This window comes from Pogona vitticeps, chromosome 4 (genome assembly GCF_051106095.1).
Source record: "Pogona vitticeps strain Pit_001003342236 chromosome 4, PviZW2.1, whole genome shotgun sequence".
Lineage (NCBI taxonomy): Eukaryota > Metazoa > Chordata > Lepidosauria > Squamata > Agamidae > Pogona > Pogona vitticeps.
In genome coordinates, this window is record NC_135786.1 from 161,078,223 (window position 1) to 161,105,387 (window position 27,165).

The 27,165-nt window shown below is 39.5% G+C and overlaps 1 protein-coding gene and 1 long non-coding RNA gene across 3 annotated transcripts in view; one reads left to right on the forward strand and one right to left on the reverse strand.

Moving 5' to 3' along the window:
• LOC144589216 (uncharacterized) overlaps positions 1-27,165 on the forward strand; it is a 641,777-nt gene that overhangs the window by 36,348 nt on the left and 578,264 nt on the right. The window lies entirely within an intron of this gene.
• The window catches only part of LOC144589214 (uncharacterized), a 45,344-nt gene that overhangs the window by 9,989 nt on the left and 8,190 nt on the right, over positions 1-27,165 (reverse strand). The window contains exons 2-3 of one of the 2 annotated variants that reach the window (XM_078393431.1): positions 7,924-8,121; positions 1,778-1,925 (exon numbers count right to left, since the gene is read on the reverse strand). In XM_078393431.1, coding sequence (XP_078249557.1) covers positions 1,782-1,925; positions 7,924-8,121 — 342 coding nt within the window. In that variant the 3' untranslated portion in view covers positions 1,778-1,781. The remainder of the gene's footprint in view (positions 1-1,777; positions 1,926-7,923; positions 8,122-27,165) is intronic. The other variant, XM_078393432.1, reaches the window with a different exon arrangement.

Consider the following 27,165-nt stretch of genomic DNA (forward strand, 5'->3'; position numbering starts at 1 on the left):
AGGTCTTTGGGGTGGGGGGACAGTGGATTGATGGTAAGTCTTCCACAAGTTCTCCACATGTTATTTATGGGCAAGGTTGTAAAGCCCTAGTGAGGATATCAGCAACTGCTGCAGTTCCTGAGTGCATTATGTTACTTAAAAACTGTTTTCTTTCCTAGCTTTGAATCACGATATAACCTGGTTAGTCTGGTTAGCTTGATTAAATAAAACCCAGTTTGTGGGCCCATTTCCTGTATTGCTCTTGTATTTGTTTCCATTGTGATCTGGTCCTGAAGCAGTTTCAGTCCCACTGCAAAATGTTATCTGCCCCTCTCTTATGGGCAGAATAGGGTCTTAGATCCTCTGGTCTTAGACTTTGGCCCCTGCTGTCTGAAGGATCACAATTAACCATAGTTTTATGAGATAAGGCTTAACCTCCCCTTGGTCTTGATGTTTGCAAATGCTAAAACCATAGATCACAGATGAATCATATAGATAAGGATGTCACAGGTACCCTCAATCGTTCTCATCTTCACTGAAAAATGGTGTCCTGACACAATGAAATATCTCCTTTAACAGAATTCCAATTGCTATGAGATTTTTGATTCTATACAAAAAAGAAAGATCCATGCCTTTTTGTAAGCAGCAGCATAAGCAAAGCCTGTTGTTTTGTGCAGGAAACATCTATTATTATTTTTTTGGCTGAAAAAGTGGCATTTTCATAATTTGGACAAAATACAGCATTTCTTTAGCAAAACACAGTGTTTTATTCATGACACACATAAATACTTTTGCAAATACACATTTCTCATGTTTAATCAAAAAGTCCTGAAATGAGAAGAACATAATCCCAGCAAACAAGAACGTCTTTCAACTTTTTGTTCCTGACCAAGATAAGTGGAGATATTCATCCTTACATTTGTGAAAAATTTGAAAGCCCAGAATGAGAAAGGAAAGAATTGGAAACGCTATTATAAAAGCTAATTCAAGTCCTTTACTTCATCCTCTCAGATGTAAGTGGAGTCAGTAGAATTTACTTCCACAGGAGCATGTATATCAAGTGGAGGGAATGCTAGGCCATCCAGTTGTTGATGAATTACTACTCCCATCATGCTTTACCATTGACCAGAGAGTTCACCAGCATCTAGATCAGTAGTTACCAACCTGTTACCAAGTGTTCTTGGACTGCAACTCCCAGAAACCCTGGCCAGCACAGCTGATGGTGAAGGCTTCTGGGAATTGAGGTCCAAGAACATCTGGGTTTCCCAAGGTTGTGAACCACTAATCTAGATGACTACAGGTTTCCAGCCATGGTGCATAAGATTCCACTGTTTCACACTGAAATGTTTTGCTTTGCTTACTCGTTAGTGCCACACCATTGCATAGTCATCGGTTTCAATGTGCTCAGAGTGAAAAGAGTGCCATTTTGTGCAGTCATCTGAGGGCCCTCCCCCCCCCCAAAAAAAACCCAAAATGCATTTATGGGAAACAAAAACAGTGTAGACCCTTTTTCTTTTCTTGTCACCGTGATAACAGGAAGGATATAGATCATATTGCTGATTTCATCTTTTACACTGTTCTAATATACAGGATTATTTGCAAGAAGATGTGTACTGGATCACAGCTCTAGCAGGCACTATAAAAGAAGAAACCTTTTTGGATTTTATTAAGTTTCCCCCCCACCATATGTATCAAAATGGGGGGCTTCCCGCATAAATAGGTTTTGCTTAGCACTGTCACTTAAATTGTTCCCACTGCTTCATCGTCACAAGATGGCTGCAACCACTGAAAATTATACCTTTCTAGTTCACTGTATTCTTCTTCCTCTCCCTTAGCTTGATCTCTGAAGAAGCTCCTAGTGTATTATCCATTTCATTTACGTGCTCCTGAATGACTGTGCTCACTTCATTGTATACGAAATTTATTCCACTAATGTCACCGAATGTCTGAAAAATAGAATATTCAGATGCATTGGCTGTAGCCCAGTCCAGTGCAATACTGGGTGAAAAGAAGCAAAAGTAAGCAGACGAGGGGCATTTATTTATTTAAATTACAGCTTAGCAGCTCTTTCTGTGTGTGAAATTTGGTACTGTCATGGCAATAACCCTGTTTCAGAGCAATGTACAATTTGGGTTTCATGGTTGAATTCCACTCCTGTTCTTTGTAACAATTTTTTTAACAGCCCTGCCAAAACACTATAAAGAGAGCACCACTGCAAAGAAATTCTAATAACATACTCATAATAACATACACCACTGTAAACAAAGACTCAAGCACATTTGAAAGGTGAATTCACCTATGCTTTTCCAGTTCTAAAATAAATGCAGCTGAATGGCATTGTGCTTCGTGTGCTCAACTAATCTTTTTCCTTGCCATCTGTAAGAAAGGAAGCATAGAGAAAAGGAACTCCACAAAACCTTTTAAGTGGAAAAAGCTATTGCTTTGATGGAGACATTGATACATACAAAATATTGCAGATAGGCTATTCATATCTGGAGTACAGTACAACTGCCACAGTCCTTTGTCATTTCACATCTCCCTGATGAGCTACAAGCCCTGCTGAAGAAGGGATGATGTGGCAACTCCAGACAAATGTAATTGGTACCCTTCTTGCCCATGTGATGTCAAAAGTGAAATTGAAATGATCTCTCATGGATGAGGCCAGTCCAAGGTATAAAAAGTAGCCCTACTGAAAAATAAGCACTTGCTAATCTGTTGTCTTGGTAGAAGAAATGAACTGCTGGTTGGTGACTTAGCAAACAGAATAAATTTCCCAAATAGTCAGAGCTAAAACCAGATTCAGCAAATACTGTAAAGAAGTCCTACAACTTCTCTCATAAGAATCCCTGGGATAAAGTTTTCCTTCCATCCCTTTATGTTAGATACATTTCCTGTTTTGCTCTCATGTAAACTGCAGAACCCTGGTCCAGATTAGGACAATCACACAACAGCGATAGGGGTTCAAGCATTCCTTCCCCCATTGATCAGAGCTGCACTTGCTTGGGAGTGAAAGGTGCATTGTTGACAAGGTGGGACCCTAACTAACAGACGGCACTTTCTCAAATTCTTTGTGTGACTACCCTGCCCCAGTCCACCAGCTGCTCCTGCTTTCCACACAATCAAATATCTGGATTAGAGTTGGGCATGAATTAAATTGTGACCCTTTGTATGAAAATCCCCATGGGGAAGCTGTGGTGCTATGTGTTCCCTCCCCCCTGGTTGGCTGCCAGATGACATGGGGAAGGGGAGTCCAAGCTCCTTCCTAGACTGGGCATCCAGCGAGGGAGGATGGCCTTGGGTGATTTGTGGAGGCTTGGGAGTGGGCCAGTTGTCCAGGAGGCAAGGGGAGGAAACACATGCCGCCTCTTCATACAAAGAGGCGTGACTTAGGAACAAGACTAAGATTTTACATAACTTTTGTTTATTGCACTTTATTTTCTTTGTGTTTATAAGGTTGTCTCTATAATTCTGTGGCATCAGGAATAATGAAAAGCTAGGGTATAACACAGTTAAGTTAAATACTTTTCAGCCTCATTAATTTCAATAAGTGTACTATTTCCTTATATAAATATGTATATAAGTAAATACATGGGTCACATAGTCATATTTAGTTGATATTAGCCACTGGCAATGGTGCGGCTAAAAAATATTGTAAATAAATAAATATTGTAAATAAATAATAATTAAACTATATTAATTATAACAATAATTATGCCACACTGTATATATTGTAGCAAATTTGCACACAATAAATGGTAACATGTATAAATATAAACATGTATCAAATATATGTGAACATATTGGACTTAGTCTGGATATTAAATTAATTGAAGCCCAAGTAATTGTTTCTGAAAGTGACTCAATGGCAATACATTTTAATTAATCAACTTTGTCCAAAAGTTCACTTCATCCTGTAATTATAGAACTGAGCAAAAATTATAATTGATGCATTTTGTCAATCTGTGTAGCTGCAAGGTACTTTTTGAAAAGGTTATAATTTTGTTTAGGTTAACAGAACTAATATTGCTTTGCTTTTTATCTTTGATCTTTGACTAAATGTTTCTTACCTGAATCAGCAATAAGATCTGCTAAATAAATATTGCAAAGAAACATTAAAAACACAAACTCTAGATATGAACTCCATATTTGTTTATGTGTAGTTGCAATTAGACATGAAATTATCCACATTTAAAAAAATCTTCCTCTTCCTCCTTCATAGTAAAGAAACACATGGGACTGATATATAATTACCACAATTTAATGAGGAAAATAAGATGTCAAGGAGAGAATTGTTTTCCAGGAGAAAGGTTCCATCCAGTCTACTCAAGAACCTTTGCACAAAAGAATGAAACCAGTTTCATCTTGCAACCACTCAGTGCCTGAAATCCAGTAGCAAGTTATAACTAGTGCTAGTCCCTTTGAATCAATGGAACCTACAGAGGAGTCAACTCGCCAAAATGCCACTGATGCAATGGACCTTCTGTCATTGCAACTTCTACAATATTTCAGCCATACATCCCAAGCACAGCATTAAAGTACCCATTTTTAGATATAGGAGTATGTGTACAAAATAAATCTAGTTCTGGCAGGTTGAATATATATCTTGGAGCATCAGTAGCCTGTGGTCCATGTGAGTGGGAGTCTTATCTCACAGTGCCAGTGTCAGATGCCTCACCGGCTTGCATCATGGGGCACAGGTGTGTTGGAGAATGAACAAGCATAAGAAGCAGAGAAATAAGAATTATATTTCTATCTGTGCCAAATGTACAGATCTTGCAATGCAAACTGTGCAACTGAGTTACTCACTTAACCCTGATCCACACTACTGAGAACAAGGAAATAGCCATGTACCTGCATGTGGGTGATGTTGTCTTCCAAATTAGATGTTGTCTTCAGCAGTTGGGTGACCACAACATTAATAGCCATCCTGTTGCAAATTTGTCACATGGGTATACTGGTTCCATAGCATTAGGGAGCAGAATATGGCTTTACACCATGTCTTGGCCAAAAACAGTGCGAAAGGGCAGCCCTTCTTTCATCAGTCCACACACCTTTCAAGCTAAATACTATGTCCAAGATTCCATATGAACAGGGGAAGTTGTGTGTATGGAAAAAAGAACAATTTTCTTGAAGGTCACATTTACTCAAATGATGCACAACCCAATTCACAGGCTTTGCAAGAAGGCAGGATTCCCCTGCAAACTACACAGCACTGAAGTTGATTAGGTGAGTCTAGTTCTGGAGTTAACCAACCGATGCTTCTATAAGCTGCTAAAAACTTTCCAAAGAGGGCAACCTAAACAATTACCCCTAAATGGGGTAAATCATAAGTGAGGCCAGGATAGAGAAGAGGCTTCTGTGTCCCAATAGAAGTTAGATCTGTAGGGTAGCAGTGGTGGCTGTGGTGGGGGTGATATTTAAGGTGCTCAGGGCAACACAGTAGGGGAGCTACTTTCAGAATAAAACATTAGATATTTTGCTCCTTTCCCCAGGAAACGTATCACAAACAAATCCAAGAAACATGCAGGAAGGCATGCGTCCTTTCACTTAATAGAAGGAGACTTTTCTCCAACAGCCGTGGTGTTCCTAAGATTAAATATCTGCATGTTACTTCAGAAGGAACAGCTGTCAGCTTAAATCTAGAGTCTAGTTTGTTTACCAATCATATTTTATATTTGTTAAGAAGTGACACCAAATGGCAATAATACTGCAGAAAGTGTTCTAGTGGGGAATATACATGCCCTTTGGTTACAGTGTACATATCTTTATGCGTAATGCCAGTAAATTTTCCCTAGAATTATGTTAAATATGTAAAAAGCCTTTCCTCATAAAGGTAGAAATGCTAGATAATTCCAAGCTATAATTTAGCATTAGTGTCAAGACTGTTTCAGAAAATAACCTACAGTTACCGCTTCATTCTTTTTAAGTGTCACTCAGCATACTGTATCTGATCTTGCATTCCAAATAAGCCCAGATGATTTTATTCACTTTTCAAGATGTACACGAGAGCTTAAGCATCATTCACAGCATATGGGTGGATGTAAATGGTTTCACGAAGTAATAGGCTAGTTACCTAAACTGTCTGATCTTATTACCACTTGCTTCCTTTCAAGCAATGGTGGCGGGAGGAGGGTCACCCTTTCATCTTCTCTCTGTTTAGAGTAGCTCAATCTTTGGGGGTTTGCTTTTTGGTTTTGCCTAGATAACAATCGTCCGGTTGAGAAAATACAACCCTGTTTCCATACAATTTAAAGCTTTCCTTGTCCTCTAATAAGAAACTGATTTCTCATTGAGCTACAATAATTTATCTTTGCCTTCTTAATAAGAAATCCACTCAAGTCCACAGAAGCCAAGATAAAAATCAGCACGTTCCGTGTTATCACTCTTTTGAAAAACAGCGGTATATAGTCAGCAATAATAGTACTAAGGGGATGGCCTCCAAATGCATTTAAAGTGCTAAAAAAATCCACCCATTGTCATGCAAGACAATTAACAGGGGACAGAACAGGCAAAAGAGATTCACTTATTGGAAGAGGAGACAGTGGGCAATAATGCCTGGAGCTCTTCCTCCTAACTGAGAACCCCTGCATTTACCTTGTCCTCTGGCCCTATTTACCTGTGGCAGGTACACTTACCACGGATAGAGTGATGACCATTAGCCCTCCCTCTGCTTGTGAGCAAAAAAGGGCTGGATGGATTTGATTCAGCTCTTGCATCATGTGGGCAGGAAAAATTACTTCAAATTACTGTAATTCATTCTTTAAGCAGAGCTAATCCCAAGGTATTTGATGGTGTAGTCAGACTCTTAGTGAGGTTTCTTCACATTCCTAGTATATTCATTTATATAGGGAACAGATCCTGTTCAACAAAGTAATCCTTATTTCTAATTAGACACGGTAAGTATTTTCAGTTTTGGTCTCTAGAAAAGATTTCTAGCAAAGCTTAGAATAACCATTGGCTAGTTGCTAGTGCCACAAATTTTCAAAAAGCATGTGTTGCTTTTCACTGATTACAGCATGTCTGAATACATTTCACAACATCTTTAAAATGCAAACATTTCTCAAACTTTTTTCGGGTGTGCTTGCACAAACTTATGATTGCAAATTTTTGTTTGTGTTTGATGCTTGGAAATACAAACAGAATAAATTCTAGTTGAAATGAAAAATGGAGCAATATCTTCACCTCATCTCTGCCTAGTTTGTGAAATCATTTTCAAAAGTAAGAATGGCAAGAACCAATGCCCCCCAAAATAGCTGGTTACAATTGTAATTATAATGTTTAAAGGTAGCTGTTTGTTTTCCATTATTCAAAAGGTATGAAATCTACTTTTAGTCATTAAAACATGCACATCAGAATGTTGCACACCACTAAGTTGTATTATAAACTATACCTAACAAATAAGGCCACACCTCTGTAACTGTAATAGTTCTAGTTATACTGCAAAAGGAGTGAGTTTTTCCCTTGTTAAAAGTGAAATCTAAAATAATTAAGCCTTAGTTATTTTTAAAAAGAATTAACTGAGCAATGTATTGCATATAGCTAAGTATCTAATAGTTCTTTCTCTATCACTGCAAAAATTATATGATATGAAAATGAAGGGAGAACATCAATTCTCTACCTTAACATTCTTATCAAATATATGGTGTTATGTTTGCAAAAACTTCAAAGAAGAAGTTACTTTTTCTGATTCTAAATCCTAGAATTCCTTAGAATCCTTGGCCACCAACAATGTTGACTGGGAGTTCCTAGGAGTCATAGTATAACAAAACAAACAAAAAACCAACAACCTGATTTTCCAACTGTGATTTTCATATGCATTCATGAATTTTAGATTTGTTTGTTTGAAATAGAGTTCAGAATCCCCAATGCAGTATGATCTTCAATACATGCTTGAAAAGCTTGTTAGCATTTGCCCATTACTTTATGACAGATCTTTAGACTTACCTCAACAATAGCACCACTGGGCAGTCTAAGAAATTGCCTGTAAACTTCCTGGAAGCCACTGAGGTGAACTGTGTATATTACCACGTGAACAGTGATGGCTCCTGGGTTTCCTGCAGATTTTATGATTTCATCTTGATGATGGAAGTTACTGCTGGACTTCTTGGCATGGCCTTCCCAAACATAGTCATAGACCACCACCTAGTAAGGCACAGAAGATCTGTTGGTTGAATAATTTCTAAGAAGAATAGCTAGTATTCAATTACTTCACAAAAGCAGGGCAGGAAACCAACTCTTTTGGGCAAGATAAAATCTGTGGCACAACTCTCATCAAATCCAAAACTTGTAGTGTGTGGTGTTTCAGTTTTTCCTTCATCTTTTTCCTTCCAGTTTTAATATGTACATCAATTCAAGGTATGTACCATGTTCATGTACAGTGGTGCCTCGCATTACGATTGCCCCCCATTACAACGAAACCACTTTACGACGATCTTTTTGCGATCGCAATTGTGATTGCAAAACAATGGTCTGAATGGGGGTTTTTCACTTTGCGATGATCAGTTCCCTGCTTCGGGAACCAATTCTTTGCAAAAACGATGATTTTCCTCCAGCTGATCGGTGGTTTCAAAATGGCCGCCGGGTAAATAAAATGGCTCCCTGCTGTTTTCTGGGACAGATTCCTCGCAAGACACCCCTCAAGCAGGACATATCCCCTTCCTTGTGTTGCGCCTTTCTTTGCCCCCCCTCCCTTTCTTTTTCTTTTTCTTTTGTATGGGTACTTCAATGCGTTGGCAAAACAACCTTGCTGGCCACATCCTGATCTGGGCCATTTCTTTCTATTTCCATGCTTCATTACCTTCTGTGGAGGAGAACCCAAAAGACAGTAGGGGGACTGATGCTATGTATTTGACAGAAATATACTAACATGCTGACATTTCCATTTGAAAATTAATTTTAAAAATTATGGTGAGTCAAACAGTAGTGGGTGAGGGAGGTGGGACCGCATGCCAGATCCATAGGAAATAAATCAATTTTGGACTGCACACTCAATGGGATGTCAGTTGTACTGCACAATGAAACACAGAATAAATACAGTCGTGCCTCGCTTAACGAGCGCACCGTTTAATGACGAATTTGCATAGTGATGCGTTTTTTGCGATTGCTTAAGCGATTGCATTGCGATGTTTTCATAGGGAAAACATTGCATTGCGATGATCGGTAAGTGTTTTGCTTACCGATCTTCGCATTGCAATGTTTTTTTAAACAGCTGATTGGTGGTTCCAAAATGGCCGGCTCATCCGCAAAATGGCTGCCCGCAGTGTTTTCGCACCCTGCCCTCGCTTACTGGGTAGCGAAAATGGCGGCCAGATCGAGGATTCCCCGCATAGCGGTGAGTTTTCGCCCCAATAGGAATGCATTAAACCCGTTTTAATGTGTTCCTATGGGGTTCCCCCCCCACATAGTGACGAATCTAGATAACAAAGTTAATCCTGGAACAGATTAACGTTGCTATGCGGGGCACCACTGTATAGCAATAGCCTTCCAGTGGGCTGGATTGGATATAGAGATAGCACAGATTGGATATAGAGATAGCACAACAAAAGAACCCATAATGGCCTTGCGTCGTCTGAACCAAAAAAAGGGGGTCAAAATTCATGAGGAGTAATTTGCAAATATTTTGCTGGTGTGACCAGAGCCTAAATTAATTTTTTTAAAGTACACTTGTTCCTTCATAAGTTTCATAAATTTGCTAAGACAGACTAGACAAGAGATTGTGCATACATGACACGTCAGAAACATTGAAGGTAGCTATGATCTAGTTTCACAAGAGCTGACAAGAGACCACAAAATGCCAGGGCAGAATCCAGTAATTCTTAAGTGTATTCCATCTTTCGGCAGAAAAAAAACAAATTAAGGACAGTAATTCAGTGATAACAGGCAGGCAGAGACAGGTTCAAAATGCTGAATATTTCACAGCATTGTTTAATTAAAAGAGGCACATGATGCTTTTAATTGTGCTGTAACAATTTCAGCCTGAAATTAAGTTGATGTGAATGCCCTTGCAGCTGAATTAAGTTCTTATAATTAGAAAATATTACATTGATGGAAAACTGAGATAATGCTTGAATGGGGCTTTCCAGTGCAGCCTCCCTCTATGTACTCAGGCACAGCTTTGTGCCAGTTTGTAAAGTGAGAGGTAGAGAAAAGCTTATAACATTGAAACCTACCCATAAGCTTCAGCAGAGGTAATGTAAAAACAGAGGCAAGTCCAAAACAAAGCTTGCTTGCTTGCTTGCATGTTTGTTTGTTTGTATCCCACTCCCATTAGTGTCAAGGCACTACTCTGGGCAGTTACAACACATGTAATAGAAAACAAAAATAAAGGTAGAAACATTAAAAGCAGCAAGAATAACTCTAAGAAACAGATGACCGACTAATATAAACCCAGAGCAGACAGTGGAAAAGGAGGGGGAGGAGGGGAAAAAGGGGGGGGCAAGGTGGTCAACTAGGGTCAGTGTGGAAACCCTCTGTGAAATGCAACATCTTTAATTGCTTCCTAAATGTCAACAGGGAGGGGGCTAGATGGAGCTCCTCCAGAAGCTGGTTCCATAAAGTTGGAGCCACCATGAAGAAGGCCCTACCTCTTGTAGAGGATTTATGGCCCTTCCCTCAGGGTGGCCACCTAGAGGAGCCTTGACTGGGATGATCAACCAAGGACATCCTCCCATACGTCTTCAGGAGAGTACAGGAGAACAGAAGCACCTCTTTAGAAGGTCATATAATCAATAAATGGGAACTATGTATTACAGAAGATAATCAGAACATGCTGCTGGAACCTGTTCAGTAAGCTTTTCCATCAGCGTAGGATCCCATAACCCATTTTCCCATTTCAGGTCCTTTCTTCCTGTCTCCAAGCTGCAGCAATCTCTAATCAGACCATCATAATCAACATTAACAATAACAAAGTAAATGAACTTCTTCAGAATTGACAGAAAGCCCAAATGCTGGAGATATTTCAGTTTTCTTCTTTAAACTCATATTCAGAGAACAAACTGGACAGCAAAAATGGCAGAACTCCTGTTCAGTCTGACTGCATGTTGATGTGACAGCTCGCGCTCCCACAGTTTCTGCAACATGTACATAGGAGAAGAATACAAAGGAGAACAGACAGAAACTTTCAAAGTCAAGGCCAGGATGGCGAGGTGACTTCACAAGGTTCTGCAACAAAAGCTGCAGATGGAAGATCAGATTTGGAATGAGAGAGATAAAAGTGCTCAGGACCAGGACTCCAGCTTAAATCAACCAGAATATACGTACAGTGGTACCTCGACTTGAGAACGTCCCTACATATGAATGATTCAAGTTAAGAACTGCTCTGTTCGCAAAAAGTTGCTTCGACTTGAGAACAAAAAACCCCTTTCCTGACCTTTTTTTGACCTAAGTTCATCTTAAATCAAAAGAAAAAGAAAAAAATTGCCCCCTAGTGGTAGATATGGATTAACCGGCTTTGCATTAGTTCCTATGGGAACTAATGCTTTGACTTAAGAGCAGCGCCTCGATTTAAGAACGAAAAACAGCAGATATGGATTAAACGGTTTTCATTGCATTCCTATGGGAATGTTACAGTCCACAACAGAGACCACTCACATGCATCTTAATGATCTTCAGCTCATCCTTGACAAGAAGACTCCACTCACCAAAGCCTTGGGTATGTTTTACATGTGTATTGGCATTGCATCCAGCATTTCATTTTTTCCCCATATGAAAATAGGAATGAAGTGAACTTGTCCACAAAAGCTCACACAAAAAATATGATGGTTAGTCTTTAAGGTGCCACATGTTTTTGTCTTTTTCATTTTATTTTGTTTCGTTTCTTTGGAATTTGCAAGGCATGGGAAGGATATCCTGCTCAAAATAATTTACTTTTAATGCATAGAATACATTTATCAACAGAGAAACAGCATCTTCCTAATATGGATTATCTACCTTTACAATGATTTTTGTGACATCCTGTGATGGAAATAATTAAGGAACAGCCTGTTTCCTCATGCTTGGAACATAGCACCTGTATATACACCAGCAGGCATTTCCATGTTCAAAGAACAGACTCCATAGGAACAACAGATAATTGGGGGATTTTGCTCAATCTGATATATTTCCTTGGCAATCCATAGTTTTTTTTTTCTTATTAGTCCAGAAACTAGCACATTTGCTCCCCCAGGCCCCGAAATGAAGACGCAAGACAACCATTCTTTGGATTTAAATATGGGCCTCACTTTATTAAACGAAATTAAATGCCACCAAATAAACCAATTAAAAAATTGAGGGGGCCTGCGGTAGTGCGGGGAAATAACGCCAAATAATTCCATATCAGTCAATGGGTGAGTCCCAGGCCCCAGGTTCCAACTGTCTAACGACCGGAGGAACCTGGAAGGCCTCAATTAAACACCCTGGACCTCTAGCCATCGTATTTGATGACCTTTGGTCCACAAGTGGTCCAGCGCACCAGCCGCCTTCGGCCCTGTAATCGCACGATTAGCAGAACCGTCAGAACTGACGCGCTGTTTGCTTTATGATAATTACAAAAGGGAGACACCGTGACAACCAGTTATTCCCGCACTACCTGCCAGTGTGACCGATTATAAAAAAACCACCATCAAATGCCAACAAAACCCTTTTCCAGTGTGGGATAGGCGAAAAATCCCCCCATCCAATGCCAATCAGGATAGAGGTCGCCCCACAACAGGCGACCCCAAAAGACACACTAGAAAGAGGGTGGGCGGGTGGGTGTCAGAATCGAAAGAGGACTAGACTACGAACCAGCACTACCTTATATAGCGCCGGTTCCCGCCAAAAAGGTCACGTGGCCCGGGTTGCTTGCTTCTCTCCCAGGGCCAGGGAAGCAAAAACACTGCGCAGTTCAATGGGCCATTGGCGCCACTCCTGCACATGCACACTTTGCCATATAAGCAAGAGCCCAGGCTTTGGGTTTATACTGCACAAGAGTCAACTAGTAAGTCAACTAGTAAGATATCCAAGAAAAGAAAACAGAGTGTAAATTTAAGAACTCACCTTAGAAAAAGAGCAAGATACCAAAAATGGCAAGATACAAAATTTAGAAAAAGCAAGATACAAAAACCACAGGATCAGACTATAAGCTACCGATAACTCATTCTTAGATGCCAAAATCGGTTGGTGTCCTAAAGATGTGATTTAGGCAGACATTTTTAACTGAGTGATTATACTTGCAAACTATGCCTCTGCTTATCTCCTGATCAGAAAACAAAGCCAGTTAATTTTTAAACTATAGGAGGTGTGAAAAGGTTCTTGCTGTGATAATTAGACATGTTCATAATGTAAAGAATTTCCTCTTCTAATAACAGGTTATTTGAAATAGAATTGAAAGAAAATTCCACGAGTTATGCTTGTTCAGAGATGGGCCGCTCACTTTGGTTTTCTTATTACACCTGGTCGCACATCTTTGAAAAGTCATGCAAATAGTTGTGCACCACCTTACACTAATTCTTCTTGATGTGACATTATAAAGAGGACAGGGAGAGATTGAGATTGAGATCCAACCCTTTAAAAACATCATCTCTAGTCATTATGGAACATTAATGTTGTTTTGTAAAATTCTTGATAAAGTTCTTGATAAAACATTAACATGGTAGGGGTTGACTCTTTCTTGCTGACAAAGGCATTTTATTCAGTTTTGTAAATGAAATGAAATTGTTTCTGTTTTTTCTTGTTGTTTAGTTGTTAAGTCGTGCCCGACTCTTTGTGACCCCATGGACCAGAGCACGCCAGGCCCTCCTGTCTTCCACTGCCTCCTGGAGTTGGTTGCTTCGGTGACCCTGTCCAACCATCTCGTCCTCTGTCATCCCCTTCTCCTCTTGCCCTCACACTTTCCCAACATCAGGGGCTTTTCCAGGGAGTCTTCTCCTCATGAGGTGGCTAAAGTATTAGAGCCTCAGCTTCAGGATTTGCCCTACCAGTGAGCACTCAGGGTTGATTTCCTCCAGAATGGATAGGTTTGATCTCCTTGCAGTCCAGGGGACTCTCAAGAGTCTCCTCCAGCACCAAAAGCATCAATTCTTTGGCTGTCAGTCTTCTTTATGGTCCAGCTCTCACTTCCATACATCACTGCTGGAAAAAACATAGCATTGACTATGCGGACCTTTGTCGGCAAGGTCATGTCTCTGCTTTTAAAGATGCTGTCTAGGTTTCTCATTGCTTTCCTCCCAATAAGCAGGCGTCTATTAATTTTGTGGCTGCTGTCACCATCTATAGTGATCATGGAGCCCAAGAAAGTAAAATCTGTCACTGCCTCCATATCTTCCCCTTCTATTTGTCAGGAGGTGATGGGACCAGTGGCCATAATCTTTGTTTGTTTTTTATGTTGAGCTTCAGACCATTTTTGTGCTCTCCTCTTTCACCCTCATTAAGAGGTTCTTTAATTACTCTTCACTTTCTCCCATCAGAGTAGTATCATCTGCATATCGGAGGTTGTTGATATTTCTTCCGGCAATCTTAATTCTGGTTTAGGATTCCTCCAGTCCAGCCTTTCACGTGATGTATTCTGCATATATGTTAAATAAGCAGGGGGACAATATACAGCCTTGTCATAGTCCTTTCCCAATTTTGAATCAATCACTTGCTCCATATCCAGTTCTAACTGCTGCTTCTTGTCCCACATATAGACTTCTCAGGAGATAGACAAGGAGGTCAGGCACTCCCATTTCTTTAAGAACTTGCCATAGTTTGCTGTGGTCCACACAGTCAAAGGCTTTTGTGTAGTCAATGAAGCAGAAGTAGATCTTTTTCTGGAACTCTCTGGCTTTCTCCATAAGCTAGCAAATGTTAGTGGCTACTTATGAAGAGCAGCAAAATAAAATCAGGAGGAAGCCTGTCATAACATGCTTGTTGCATAATTCATGATGGATCAGTTCTATTAGTTAACCTTCCCGAATATATAACAATAAAGATAGGTGCTCAGCATCATTGTTGGCATTAATTTACAGTAGGAAAAATAATTAGAATCTCCTCTCCACTTTTTTGAGGAATGGAATGAAAGTGTAAACAATGCTTCCCTCCAGGCAAACACTTCATCAGGTTGATAGGTACATTTGAATTTCCATGGGTGGGGGACATAATAGGTTACTTATGTGTCATTTTAATAGAAAGGCCCAACCATCAAGATGGACAGGAGACTTTATCAGGACTACTGTTTGCAACGAATGCACCAATTTAATACCCTGGGAAAATACCCGAGATAACATGTGCAAACTTTTTTCTTATTCACTCCATCATGCCCAAATCAATACTCAGCTCACTAGGTCTCTCACACTACATCCTCTTGTCACCAAAAGATGAGCAATCTTGGTGGCAATATATGGCATCAATCTTGACACTTTCAGGTAGATGCCAAAGTAACAAATAAATTTACTATAATTGGTCAGTTAAACCAATTAAATATAGTGGTAGGGGAACTGTAAAAATTAAGTCAAGTACTAGGGAAAACAGGAATTAACTTTAGCTTTGTGGTGGACCATATTATTTGCTCCCACAACTGGGAATCCTGATAAGGTTCTGCAGGCTTTTATTCTGCAGATAGGGATGTTTGAGTGATTCCTGGATGTGCCTTGATGTTGGGAGGAGCAGGCTTAATTGCAACCCCACTACTCATTTAGTCCTCACCCCATTTTCAGGCATAATGTCCAAACATGGCTATAAAAGAACTTTAATTTTTATTATTTATTTATTTATAAATAAATAATATGAAAGTCGAAATAATAAATAATTCACAAATAATTGTTGAGAACCTTAAAAAAACAATAGGGAATGTTTTCAAAGAGCTTTCGAAAAAGATACCGGGGTACATGCCTACTGCCAGCATGTTTTATATACTGATACAGATGTAACTTAATTCCTACTTTAATATTTAAACTTTCACTTTTTATTTTTAACATAGATATCCTACTCTTACTCTGATTGTATCCTTTTTAATGTACATTTCTAAAAACACTTTTACACTTTTTGATTTGTTTTTAGATGATGATTTAAATATTTCATTGTTTAATAACGTTTTAATGGTTTGTTTATCTTGTTTTATTTTTATATTTTTATAATGATCTGTGTGCTGCCTTGAGCCCCTTTGCAGGGAGAAAGGTGGCTTAAAAGTGCAACAAATAAATAATAAACAAAAAGTCTAATAATGCTAGCAACGTCTCTCATCAAGGTCACATTCTCGGGATATGCTGTCAAGGGACAATATTTACTAAACCGGTGAAATTCATTCATTTGGAGATTCGGAGAGCTGTGCAAAAAAAATAATGACAACCATAATTCAGAAGGCAAGTGAGTCCAAATCCATCTCTCCGTGACTGTGTTCCAAGCCGACATTATTATCAGCCCAGCAGCTCTCCTCCATGAACTTGGCTACAATGTTCAATCAATGTCAGAATATTTTGGGTGCTAGCTACTGGGGGGGAAATGGCCTTGCCATGTGTCAGCTTGTGGTACTCCGAGCTGATTCATCATAGGTCTTTTCTCAGCCATGCTATTTGTCGCACTGGCTTTGAACATAAAGATGGGGGGAAACAGAAAGTGAAGGAGAAACAACAGCCAGTTTCCTACAGAAAAGAGCCATTTCATTTTGCTGAGAAAATTAAAATGTGGGGGAGTCACTAGACCAATGTTAGGTAAGGTATGTGTTTCTTTGATGAAAGCACCTTTTGCCTGCACATCAGTGTTCTGGAAGATATACAATACTCTCAAAAGCAAAATGGAGTGCTTGAAACTTCATTGTCCTACTTGGCTGTTCTCTTCTGCAACTTTGTTTTTCAGTTTTAATTTATCGATTTATCTAACTACCCCCCATTTGCATTTCTAATTCAATGTTTTTATATGTTAATATATATGTTATCATCCATATCATTGTAGAATGGTACTTCGACATACAAACCTAATTGGTTCCAGACCTCTGGTCGTAACTCGAAATGGTTGTAGGTCGAAGCACCATTTCTCATAGGGATGCATTGAAATGCAATTAATCCGATCCAGCCGAAGGAAAAATATCACCAAAAAATCCACAACTGCAAAACCCATCGGAAATGTGATTAATCTGTTTCGTCCAAAGGGAAAAAGAAAAAAAGCAAACAAACTGTGCAATACCCTTTGGAAATGCAAAAAAAAAAAAAGCAAAGCAGAAAGCAAACAAACCATACAAGACCCATCAGAAATGCAAAAAAGAGAAAAGAAAAGCAGAAAGCAAGCAAACTGTGCAAGACCCATCAGAAATGCAAAAAAGGCAAAGCACAAAGCAAACAAACTGTGCATGACCCATTGGAAATGGGGGGGGGGAAACCAAATGCAAACAAACTCCGCAAGACCCATTGGAGAATGGGGGGGGGACCCAAAAGCAAACAAACCCTGCAAGACTCATCAGAAATGGGGGAAAAACAACAACCAAAAAGCAAACAAACCCCTCCAGGCCCATTGGAAATGGGGAAAAAAACAAAAAGCAAACAAACCCCCCAAGACCCATTGGAAATGGGAAAAAACAAACCAAAAAACAAACCCTGCAAGACTCATCATGGCATAGAAATATAATCCCACCACCCAGCCCAAAACCACGCTGCAAACCCTACCCAAAACAGTTTTAAAAAAGCAGAATGCAGCACCTTACCTTACCAGGCTGGCTGAAGCCTCCTCCGATCTAACCGTTGGGACGAAAGAGATACAAAGAAGCAGTCTCTTCACCTACCAATGGTTAGCAATTTGGATTCCTGCATTTTTCCCCTGCCTCTTTCTGTTTGTAACTGGAAGCTCCAGCCGCAAGTCGAAGCAAAATTTTGCAGCCAGAGCTGGACGTAACTCGAAATGGTCATTATGTTGGGACATTCGTAAGTTGAGGCACCACTGTACATGTTATGAAATAATAGTTCTAACAAGTAGTATTCTTTATAAGTCTCCCAGAAATTCATGCATATGTGATATATATGATATATATATATATGTCAGCCAGCATGCCCTGTAGTAAAGGTCTAGGGGAGATGGACCAAACATATGCAGGACACTTTGCTGATATGAAAGAAGTTAACTCTGGCCAAAATTAGTGGAGACAGTCTACCTCAGCATGGTGACAGGGCTTGTTAAAGAATCTCAATCTTGCCAGGAGATCTTGGCTCCAGTGGAAGACAGTGACACCAAGTAAATTTATTTTTTGAAGTCATGGCTTCTTGTAATGTGTACAAAATGACTTTGTATACAAATGGTATTTTTTTGCTTTCAAGAAACTAAGCAAAGCACATAACAAGAACAAAAGGATAGGGCTGATTCAGTTCAGCCAACCCAACTATTTCATTAGTTTGTTCAACAAGGCAAAAATTACCACCATTTCTGATAATGTGAATTTTATTGATATGGGGGGGGGGGAGTGTTGAACTTGACCAAAGTATCTCCAAGATCAACATAATTTTTTAAATCCCTCTGTGCTGATGAGAGAAAAAAAAATAGCTGTGCTTCTCACTGTACAAGGGTCTTCCTTACCCTTTAGCCAAGACTCTTTTAATACTTAATTAAGACCAGCTATGGCCAGAACAAGTCATGTTTCTGCAGCTGTAGAGCTAATGCTCAGAAGAACCATCCAGCATCACTTCGTTTGTCTCTGACAACGTGTGATAACACAAAATGGAAATGTGACATCATTACCCTTCTAGTTTTCTTATTTCTGCTCCACTTAATCAGCTGTCATTTGATGGAGGGGTGGGGACAGAAACTCCGGATGAAGTTTCAGGTCACCTGTTTACCGTGTGTTGCCAGGAGAGACTGCTAGAGCTGAGATGTGAAGTTGCTCTTTCCAGTAGCATCCACATGTCCAGTATTGGTAACAAACATCTGCTTTCCTCTTCTTAAAGACTATCATACAAAGTAATTAGCAATTTCCTAATAGTAAACTATTCACTCATGCACAGCCGATGCCTTGGTTTCTCTTGGCTTCAAAATTTCTGTTTTGCAAAAAATGTATTCTATCAGGGATAGCTGCTACGTTGGCTTGATTTTGGCAAGGGATGGTGAAATTCAGGAAGGAACTGGAAATCACTTCAAGACAGAACCTTTTATTCAGTCTGAGGCACATAGGAGTGAGGATTTATGAGGGTCTCTCACCCCAGGTGTGACGCAAGTAACATAATCCGATGTAACTGTTAACATTTGCATCTGGGCATCCGCCTGGTAAACAAACTTACAAGTCTGTAGCAAAAGAAGGTAAAAGGTGCAACTTCTAGTGTTAATTGTTCCAGAATCTCATATGAAACATTCTCAAACTGCACAAACTCAAGTATTGTGTAAGTTACAATGATGGGAAAACTTGATCTTAATTAACTCCTGGGGTAATTTACAAGTATACACACCATACTAGTTGCCCTGCTTGCTAACGAGACCTTTGATCAATGGCATGTGTTCAGAAAAAGGGTGGAAATGTCACACACAAGAGGGAAAAGGTGAAACAGCAGCTACAAACAAATTATGTCTTCTCAAACTTCAGCAAATTTCCTAGATATATGATTTTCTCACAATTGTGATTAAACCTAGTTTTAGTAGATTTTTGGTTGAATTTCTAATCAAGGTGAATGTCTATTGTAGACTTCAGACATAAGCGTTTGACTAAGAACATTCTGCAGCCTGGAACCAATGAACGGATACTTTTATATATCAACCCTAAAATCTCCTTTGCTGCTGTTACGTGTCATCTAATTATTTCCTGCTTTCTGTGATCCAATAAATGAATGGCCTCCAAAATATCCCATCATAACAGCCCTGTACCAGTCTTGCAAACTAAGAGCCATTAGTTCTTTTATGGAGTTCATCCATCTCATGATAACTGTTATCTTTTCCAATGGGCTTGTCTTCTCATGACATGTAAAAAGCACTACAGCCCCAGTTTAGTTATGTTAGCTATTGGTGAGAATTCAGGCTTGATTTGTTCTGCACCCATGTAAAGTATTCATCTTTCTTGTGGCCCATGGTATCCATAAAACTCTCCCCTAAAATCACATTTTGAATTAATCAATTATCCCTGTTAGATTTCTTCATTCATTCATTCACATCCATACTTAAACTCTCTTTTAAGATCTCATTAAACCTCATTCAAAGGACAATTCTATTTACACCCTGATCTTACTATATCTGGTGGGACTTATTCCCTAATAAGTGTCTAATAAAGAGTGTCTCAAGATCCTCCAGTCCATCAGTACCACCCGTATACTGAGAAGGATGTTAAATTGAGTCCATTGGGAATCACTCCCACATAGGTTTGTACTGTGTTGCAAGCCATGTCTGCAATTTTATACATACACACACACATATATATATATATATGCGTGTATGTATAAAATTGCAGACATGGCTTGCAACACAGTACAAACCTATGTGGGAGTGATATATATATGATCCTCCAGTCCATCAGTACAGACACATATACATACCTGGGGGAAAGCTGTATTTAAAACATTGGGACTGTACAAACATTCAAAGCGCATCTCATATTCTAATGTTTATATTAAACTGGCTCACATCAAATGTAAGATAAATCAAAGGGCACAAAACAGTTTATTTGGTTTAAATACAGATAATTCACTTTTAATGAATATTAATGCTGTTTAGCCTGGCAAAGCAACAGCAGCAACAGCCAAACTTTGAGTTTAATGTCAGACATCTCTGAATACTGACTATCACTCATTTGCTATTTTTCCTTGAGAACAAAACATGGGGTGTTTTATGCGTTCATGTAGAACTGCTTGTTTATTCCAGCTGTTTAATATTTGTCAGGGGACCTACCAACCTCAGGCAACTCTTCAAGGTTCATTAAAACCAGACCACAGACCAAACCTGTGGGCTAAAGTCAGGCCAAGCACAGGTTGAATGTACTCTGAGCCGCACTATTCAGCTTAGTGTAATGAGAGACTATGTCAGGCATTTTCTTTTCTGGTTTCAATTAGAAAAGTTACTTTAAAAGTAATTAGGTGCAGCTATGGATTCAAGACTCCAAAAGTAGTTACTCATTGTCATAGTTGCAATTTGATTCAGAATTACATCACCACATATCTAGAAATCATTTTTGATGCAGATATTTCAAATCACAAATTATTTGACGATTATTTAAATGCATTTTGTATTATTTAAATATATCTTGTACAACCTCTCCATTTCCATTACTCCATTTGTTCCAACTTGTAGTTAACCAAAAACTAAAATATCCTGAAGATCTCTGAGTGGAATGTAGTTGTATATCGGTAATGTTGATGTTTCCAAAAGGATTGAAAGTCCAGTTCATAATCTTATTTGCCTAAAAAGCTAGTATAATTGCTGATGTACTTCACTGGTACCAAATTTGATTAAACTGAAGAATTTGGGATTACTAACTGGTAGATCAGAATGTTGTGGTGCTGTCTGGCTCACTTTCATTAGTTGATGGAAATTTATCTATAGAAACTACAAGAAAAAAGGATTGAATCTTCCATTTCTGGGATAGTAATTTCCAAGCAACAAAGCTGGGCAATGCCTTTACTGGATCTTTTCAGAGTTACAAAAAAGATGAATGTTTGAGTTTTCCAGAACTCTTAATTGGGCAAAGATGGTATAAAACTTTGGTTTAAGGGAAACAGTTCGAACACTGAGCCAGATGTAATGCCCTTGGCTCATTGCCAAGGATTTGCATGCTCCCAGTTCTATTTTCTTAGACATTTGCTGTTTTTAATATTATAATTCCATAGATTTCCCAGATGGGGCAAACAAATTCTGAGAGTTTGTCATGTAATGCTTGAGTGATTGACACAGAGGACACACAGCAATCATGTCTAAAAGCTGTATCTCTAAAAAAAGAAAATCATTGACTAACTTTTAGTGGACTTCCTTAAAAGGGGTTTTAAAAACACCACACACAAAACCTTTTCTTCCTCATTCTCCCTCTCCACAGAGGCAGCTTTCAATTTCCCAAGATTGTGAAGTGACCTCAAGCACACCAAAACAAAAGTGTAGTTCCTGACAAGGACCTAAAAAGGTATGGATAGGCATAGATCAGGGATGGGATGTTTCAGAATGGCCCATATATCATATGATCATTGGAAAAAGGAGGAAACCAGCCTGTCCCCAAACCAGACTAAACTGCAGGACACATCCCTGTCTGATCACACACATGCCTTGGATACCAAATTGGAGGAAGGACTCCATTAGACTTAACGCAATCAACGAGAAGCTCTCCTTCCTTTTCTACGAGAGTTGCTTGAAAGACATCCTCACTAGGCTAAGCCCCATCATACCTCTCTTTCAAGGCTGCTCTAGAAAGATTTGCTTACTTGCTTTAAATGAAGAACTATCAAGCAACCTGAAGTGTTGAACATTGTCAGAAAACTAATTATCATATTTCCACTTGCACACTTCAAACTGGCTTGCTAATTAATCTCTGCGGACAGGATGCCTATGAATCAAATAATAATGTCAGATTATACAGGATGAAATGTGTAGAGTGCCCCTCCCCAAAAGTAAATGAAATTAGGTATGTGCATAACAATAGCCAAGTGAAAATATCAAGCTTCCCCCTCCCCAAGTCTTCCTTCAGAATAGAGGAATCTCCTCTGTAGACTAAGACACAAGGCGGCCGTAGATGCATGTGTATCTGGAAAGAGAAGATGCTGTCTGTGCAAGTACATGGGCTAAAATGGGAGTAAATTATGATGCTAGCACAATTCTTTGTTCTTCAAACAGTTATGTGGAAGTGGGGAGAATCTGAAGAGACTTCTCTCATTTTTGAAGGAGAGGCCACCATTAGGATTGTGAAAAAACTCTCCATCTGGGTTGTATTTCTTTGAATCCAACTGCATTCTTGTTTCATCCTTCAGGTTGTGAGATGTGGTTTTTTGGCTCCCACATGGAAATGTGTGTTCATTTCTCCCATCAACTAATGTATGTTTTTTGCACTCTCTCCCCCCTGCAACTGTATACATTGAAGCCATTTGCATTCTGAAAATATATACTCAGTTTTCCAAGTTAACTGGTGGTGATGGCACTGGGAGTTAAACTGGCACAGCAACTTGGTACTGTTTATTCTAGGGCCACTATGGCAAGGGTAGAGATATTTGGGATGTGGACCATTTAAGGAAGTCCTGGGAACTAGATATGGAAGCTAACTGGCAATGAATGAAGATGTTTCAAAGCGGCTTAAATTCATCAACAGATGAACAACTGTATTTTGGACCAGTCGATAGTCCTTTTCACCGACAGCCTCACATTTAGTATACAGAGAAATACTTAGGTCTCCAGAGCAGATGCTTGGCTTCCAGCAGAGCTGCTAAGAAGGTAAAAGCAGGTAAAAAGCTTCAGATCACAGTCACCACTTAAGCATTCATTTGCAAAAATGATGGTTCGAAAAGTGCATCCAAACCAGAGACTTGGTGTTTACTCAACCTAGTCTAGCGTATCACAGCTGAAAGAGGCTCACGAAGGTCATTGCCATACTTGACCTTAGTAAAAAGGAGAAACAGAGACTGGTGTCATCACTATGCTGGTGCTGCCACATGGGACATCCTTGGGCAACGTTTCCTAGCAGTTTCCTATGAATGTTAAGAATCATGGCATATGTCTTGGATCCTTTTCTAGTACCAGCTGTCAATCAGAATGACTAAAACGGTTTCAGTTCCAAAAAGAACAGTGTGACAATCTAGCTGATGAAGACTCTTGAAGTCTGAAAATTTTGCTGCAACACCTTTAGAGTCCTGCTATGGAAACCTTGTTAGACATAATGTTTTCCAGCCAGACTACCTGCATTCCTAAGGTCATCCCCAAATGCTGTCCTCTCTCTTTACTACTTCCCTGTTGTTTCCCTACCCCATCACTTCTCTGCCCTCATACACCATGAGCTGAGTATGCATCAGAAGCTTGGAAGAGTTGCTTTTTTGGATGACAACTTCCAGGGCCCCTCAAGACTGTGGGATTCTGGGAACTGTCAGGCAAAAAAAGTAACTTTCCTAAGCCCTGATTGGAACCATACTTCACAAAGGTTTGCAAAACCATTGGTTCTCTTTCTAGGCACACATCACTGACTTTCAATACAGAGAGGAGGAAAAGGGGGGGGGTCAGAATCTAGTTGCTGACTGGAAGCCTTCAAGTCAACTCCGAGGCCATGGTCACACCAGCGAAATGTTTCCCAGTCCTTTCTCATTGATTTTGATTTTTTGTTGTTGTTGTTGGTCAGACAATGTGTGGCCATTACTGAATCTTTTGATCTGCCTCCGTGCTAATCTCTGCATCAAATCCTGCCTGCCTGGAGGCTTCTGCTTGTTGCCGGATTTATTGCAGAACACTTTTACAGTGATGTTCTGTGTGTACGGCTGTATCAATACTTTTTCTGGCAAGCCACCTTGTGTTACTTCTGCCAGTAATATTTGCCTGTATGTCCCTTCAATTTTTCTTTGTTTATTTTAAATTTAGTGAGCAGAGTGTCAATGCAATGGGAAACTTAAGTGGTGCTCCCCCTCCTAAGCCCTTTCATGTTTTCCTCTTGTTGACCTTGTGGTTGAGCTGCAATGAGAATGAGCTTCTCTGCAGCAAGAGGCACAAACGCAGCAGAGAAACTCTTAACCAACATGGAAATGTTGCCAAAACATCAATGTAATGATTTTTTTTATTAAAATGGGCCCCAGAGACATAAACAACCCAGAGGGAAATGTTCCGATACCAAAGTGCAACCAGTCATATCACATCAAGTTTAGGGAAATGTTACAGTAATTCAAAAGCACATCAGAAGGCACACCCTGGGATAGATGTCAAGTCACCGCAATGAGTGACTGCTCAGGGAGTAAAAGACAAGAGAAGATGGGGACATTTCACTGGTGTGACCACAGCCACAGTGTGTTTCTGTTCCTACACTAGGTTAACTTTGGCATCAGTGCAAGCAAATGGCAATAGTCATGGGCTCCCTCACTAGGCTCACTGCTTGTTACCTCCAGTGCATACCCACAAGCAGAACCAATATTTCATTTTCCAAACAGCCCAATACCAATAAAAAAATGATCAGCTCATGTCAATACAATGTCCCATTAATTATTGGGGGGGGGGTTGTGCTTCTCCTTTGCTACTGTTCAAAGTCCTCTGGTAAACAGTTTGCATAGCTCCTTAACTATTATGGAAATTCACACCTCCCTTTTAGGTATAGGAATCAGGAGGCTGACAAAACGACAGTTAATTAGGTTCTTCTGCATCACTGCCTTTACATAATTAATGTGCTCATTATCAATAAGTATATACAGCATTCAGAAAGATCACTGTCAGATTTTTAGAAACCTAAATATTTCCATATTCTTTGATTTGAAGCTTCTTTTCCTTTTTTTTTTTAAAAAAAGAAACCCTAAACTGATAGTCTTCTATGAATGGAAAAGCATGGCAAGAAAGCTATGAAAATATCTTATGAAACCAACACTGAGTTCACAAATGCATTCTTTAAGTGAAACCTCGCCATGAAACCAACTAAAGGGCGCTGGGGGCAGTTCCTGAGAGCTGTTTGTCTTATCACTCTCCTTTTCTTTTCCTCTTTTGGGGAGGGGTTTCCACAAAAGTTGTGCCAAGTAACCAGTGAAAGATGTCGCAAAGGATCCACAGCTTATAAACTATTTTATACAACCATTTCAGATCAGGAGGTGACTCTGTTTTCTTCCTCTTTTATTATTCATAAAAATGGAAATCATGCCACCGACATAGGATTGTGCTGTGTTATACTGCCTCTCCAATCAGCAGGACTGTTTCCATTAGTTTATTGGGGGATAACATTCATTCTTCATTAAGGATAATTTATTAAAGTAGTCCTTTGTGTGCACACATCTGTTAAAATGTGTTTTTTTTAAAAAAAAACTCCTAACATGTTTTATGGGCAAATGAATCCTGCTTTTTGTCCAGCCTGTATTTAATTTTGTATGCCTAATCTCTATTTTCTCTTATACATAGATTTTTTTTAAAAAAAGTGTTTGTAGATTTCCAAGTAGGAATTAATACCACACTGATCTAGTTAAATCCAGGTGCCCTTCAGAGCTGCTCTCCCACCTCTTCAGATTATTCTCCCTTTCTGACTGCTGGGCCCCAGGCACATGAATACTAATATACGTGAACAATTATTCACCACCATGGTTTTTCCTTTTTTGCTTTTGTTACTCTAGGAGCCGCTGTATGTATGGAACCTATATATCTATACCATATATACAGTAGGACCCCCATATCCACTGAATCAGATTTTGGATGGGAGCACATGTGTGCACACAAACAAGTGAATCTTCTTCATTCTCTGGGCTCAGTGGGGGAGAGAGAGAAAGAGTTCCACCATCACCTCAGTTTGGAAGAGTATGTCTGGATAACTAAGTGGTGGCGACAGCGGCTTGCTGGGGCAGCTGAACATAAAGGAGGTGGGAGGTGCTTTTTTTCTTTAAATATTTATTTATTTATTTATTCAATTATTGTTCCTGTGTGAGTATACAAGGTCCTACAGTATTTGCTATGTGTTTGCTACTATCCGTGGTTCTCAGTATCTGCAGGGGGCTTGGAACTGATCCCCTACAGATATGTGGGTCCTACTGTATTTCACTAATGGGGGGCAATTGTGCTTAAGCATCTGTTGAAATCAGGGATAACTAAGTAACAAAATCAGCAAACGTTGGGCTAAACTATGTTCTCAGATTTCCATCCTGAAACATGTTTCAGCTCTTGCCCCCACCTCCACAGCACAGAAATTCACATGCATTCATATGTGCATTTTTTTTAAAAAAGTATGCTTTTTTGCTTGAATGCTAATTGCATGCATCGTTCTTCCGTTAACTAAAGCATGTTGGTGTACATTCTCCAAATATGTCTTTTCCAAAAATAATGTTTGGACACTTTGCAAATAGGATTGGGTGCTTGGAAAACTGGGTATTGCTTGGCTGCAGTTCACATCCAGCTCTGCACTTAGTTGAGAAATGTGCAGATCCAGACAGTAGTGGTACTTAAAATCCCAGTTCATTGCAATGGGGATTAGGTATACTGTAACCTCTTTTCTCCAAATTGAGTCAATCTAAATAAATATACATTCTACTACCAATACTTCCACCTACCGTCATCTCCTCTATCCCAAGATTACTAGTATTGCTCATATAGCAGTACCCATAGCAAGAGAGAGGCATCAGAATGCTTATGGTTACCCCACCTATCTCCAGCAGTTAAATA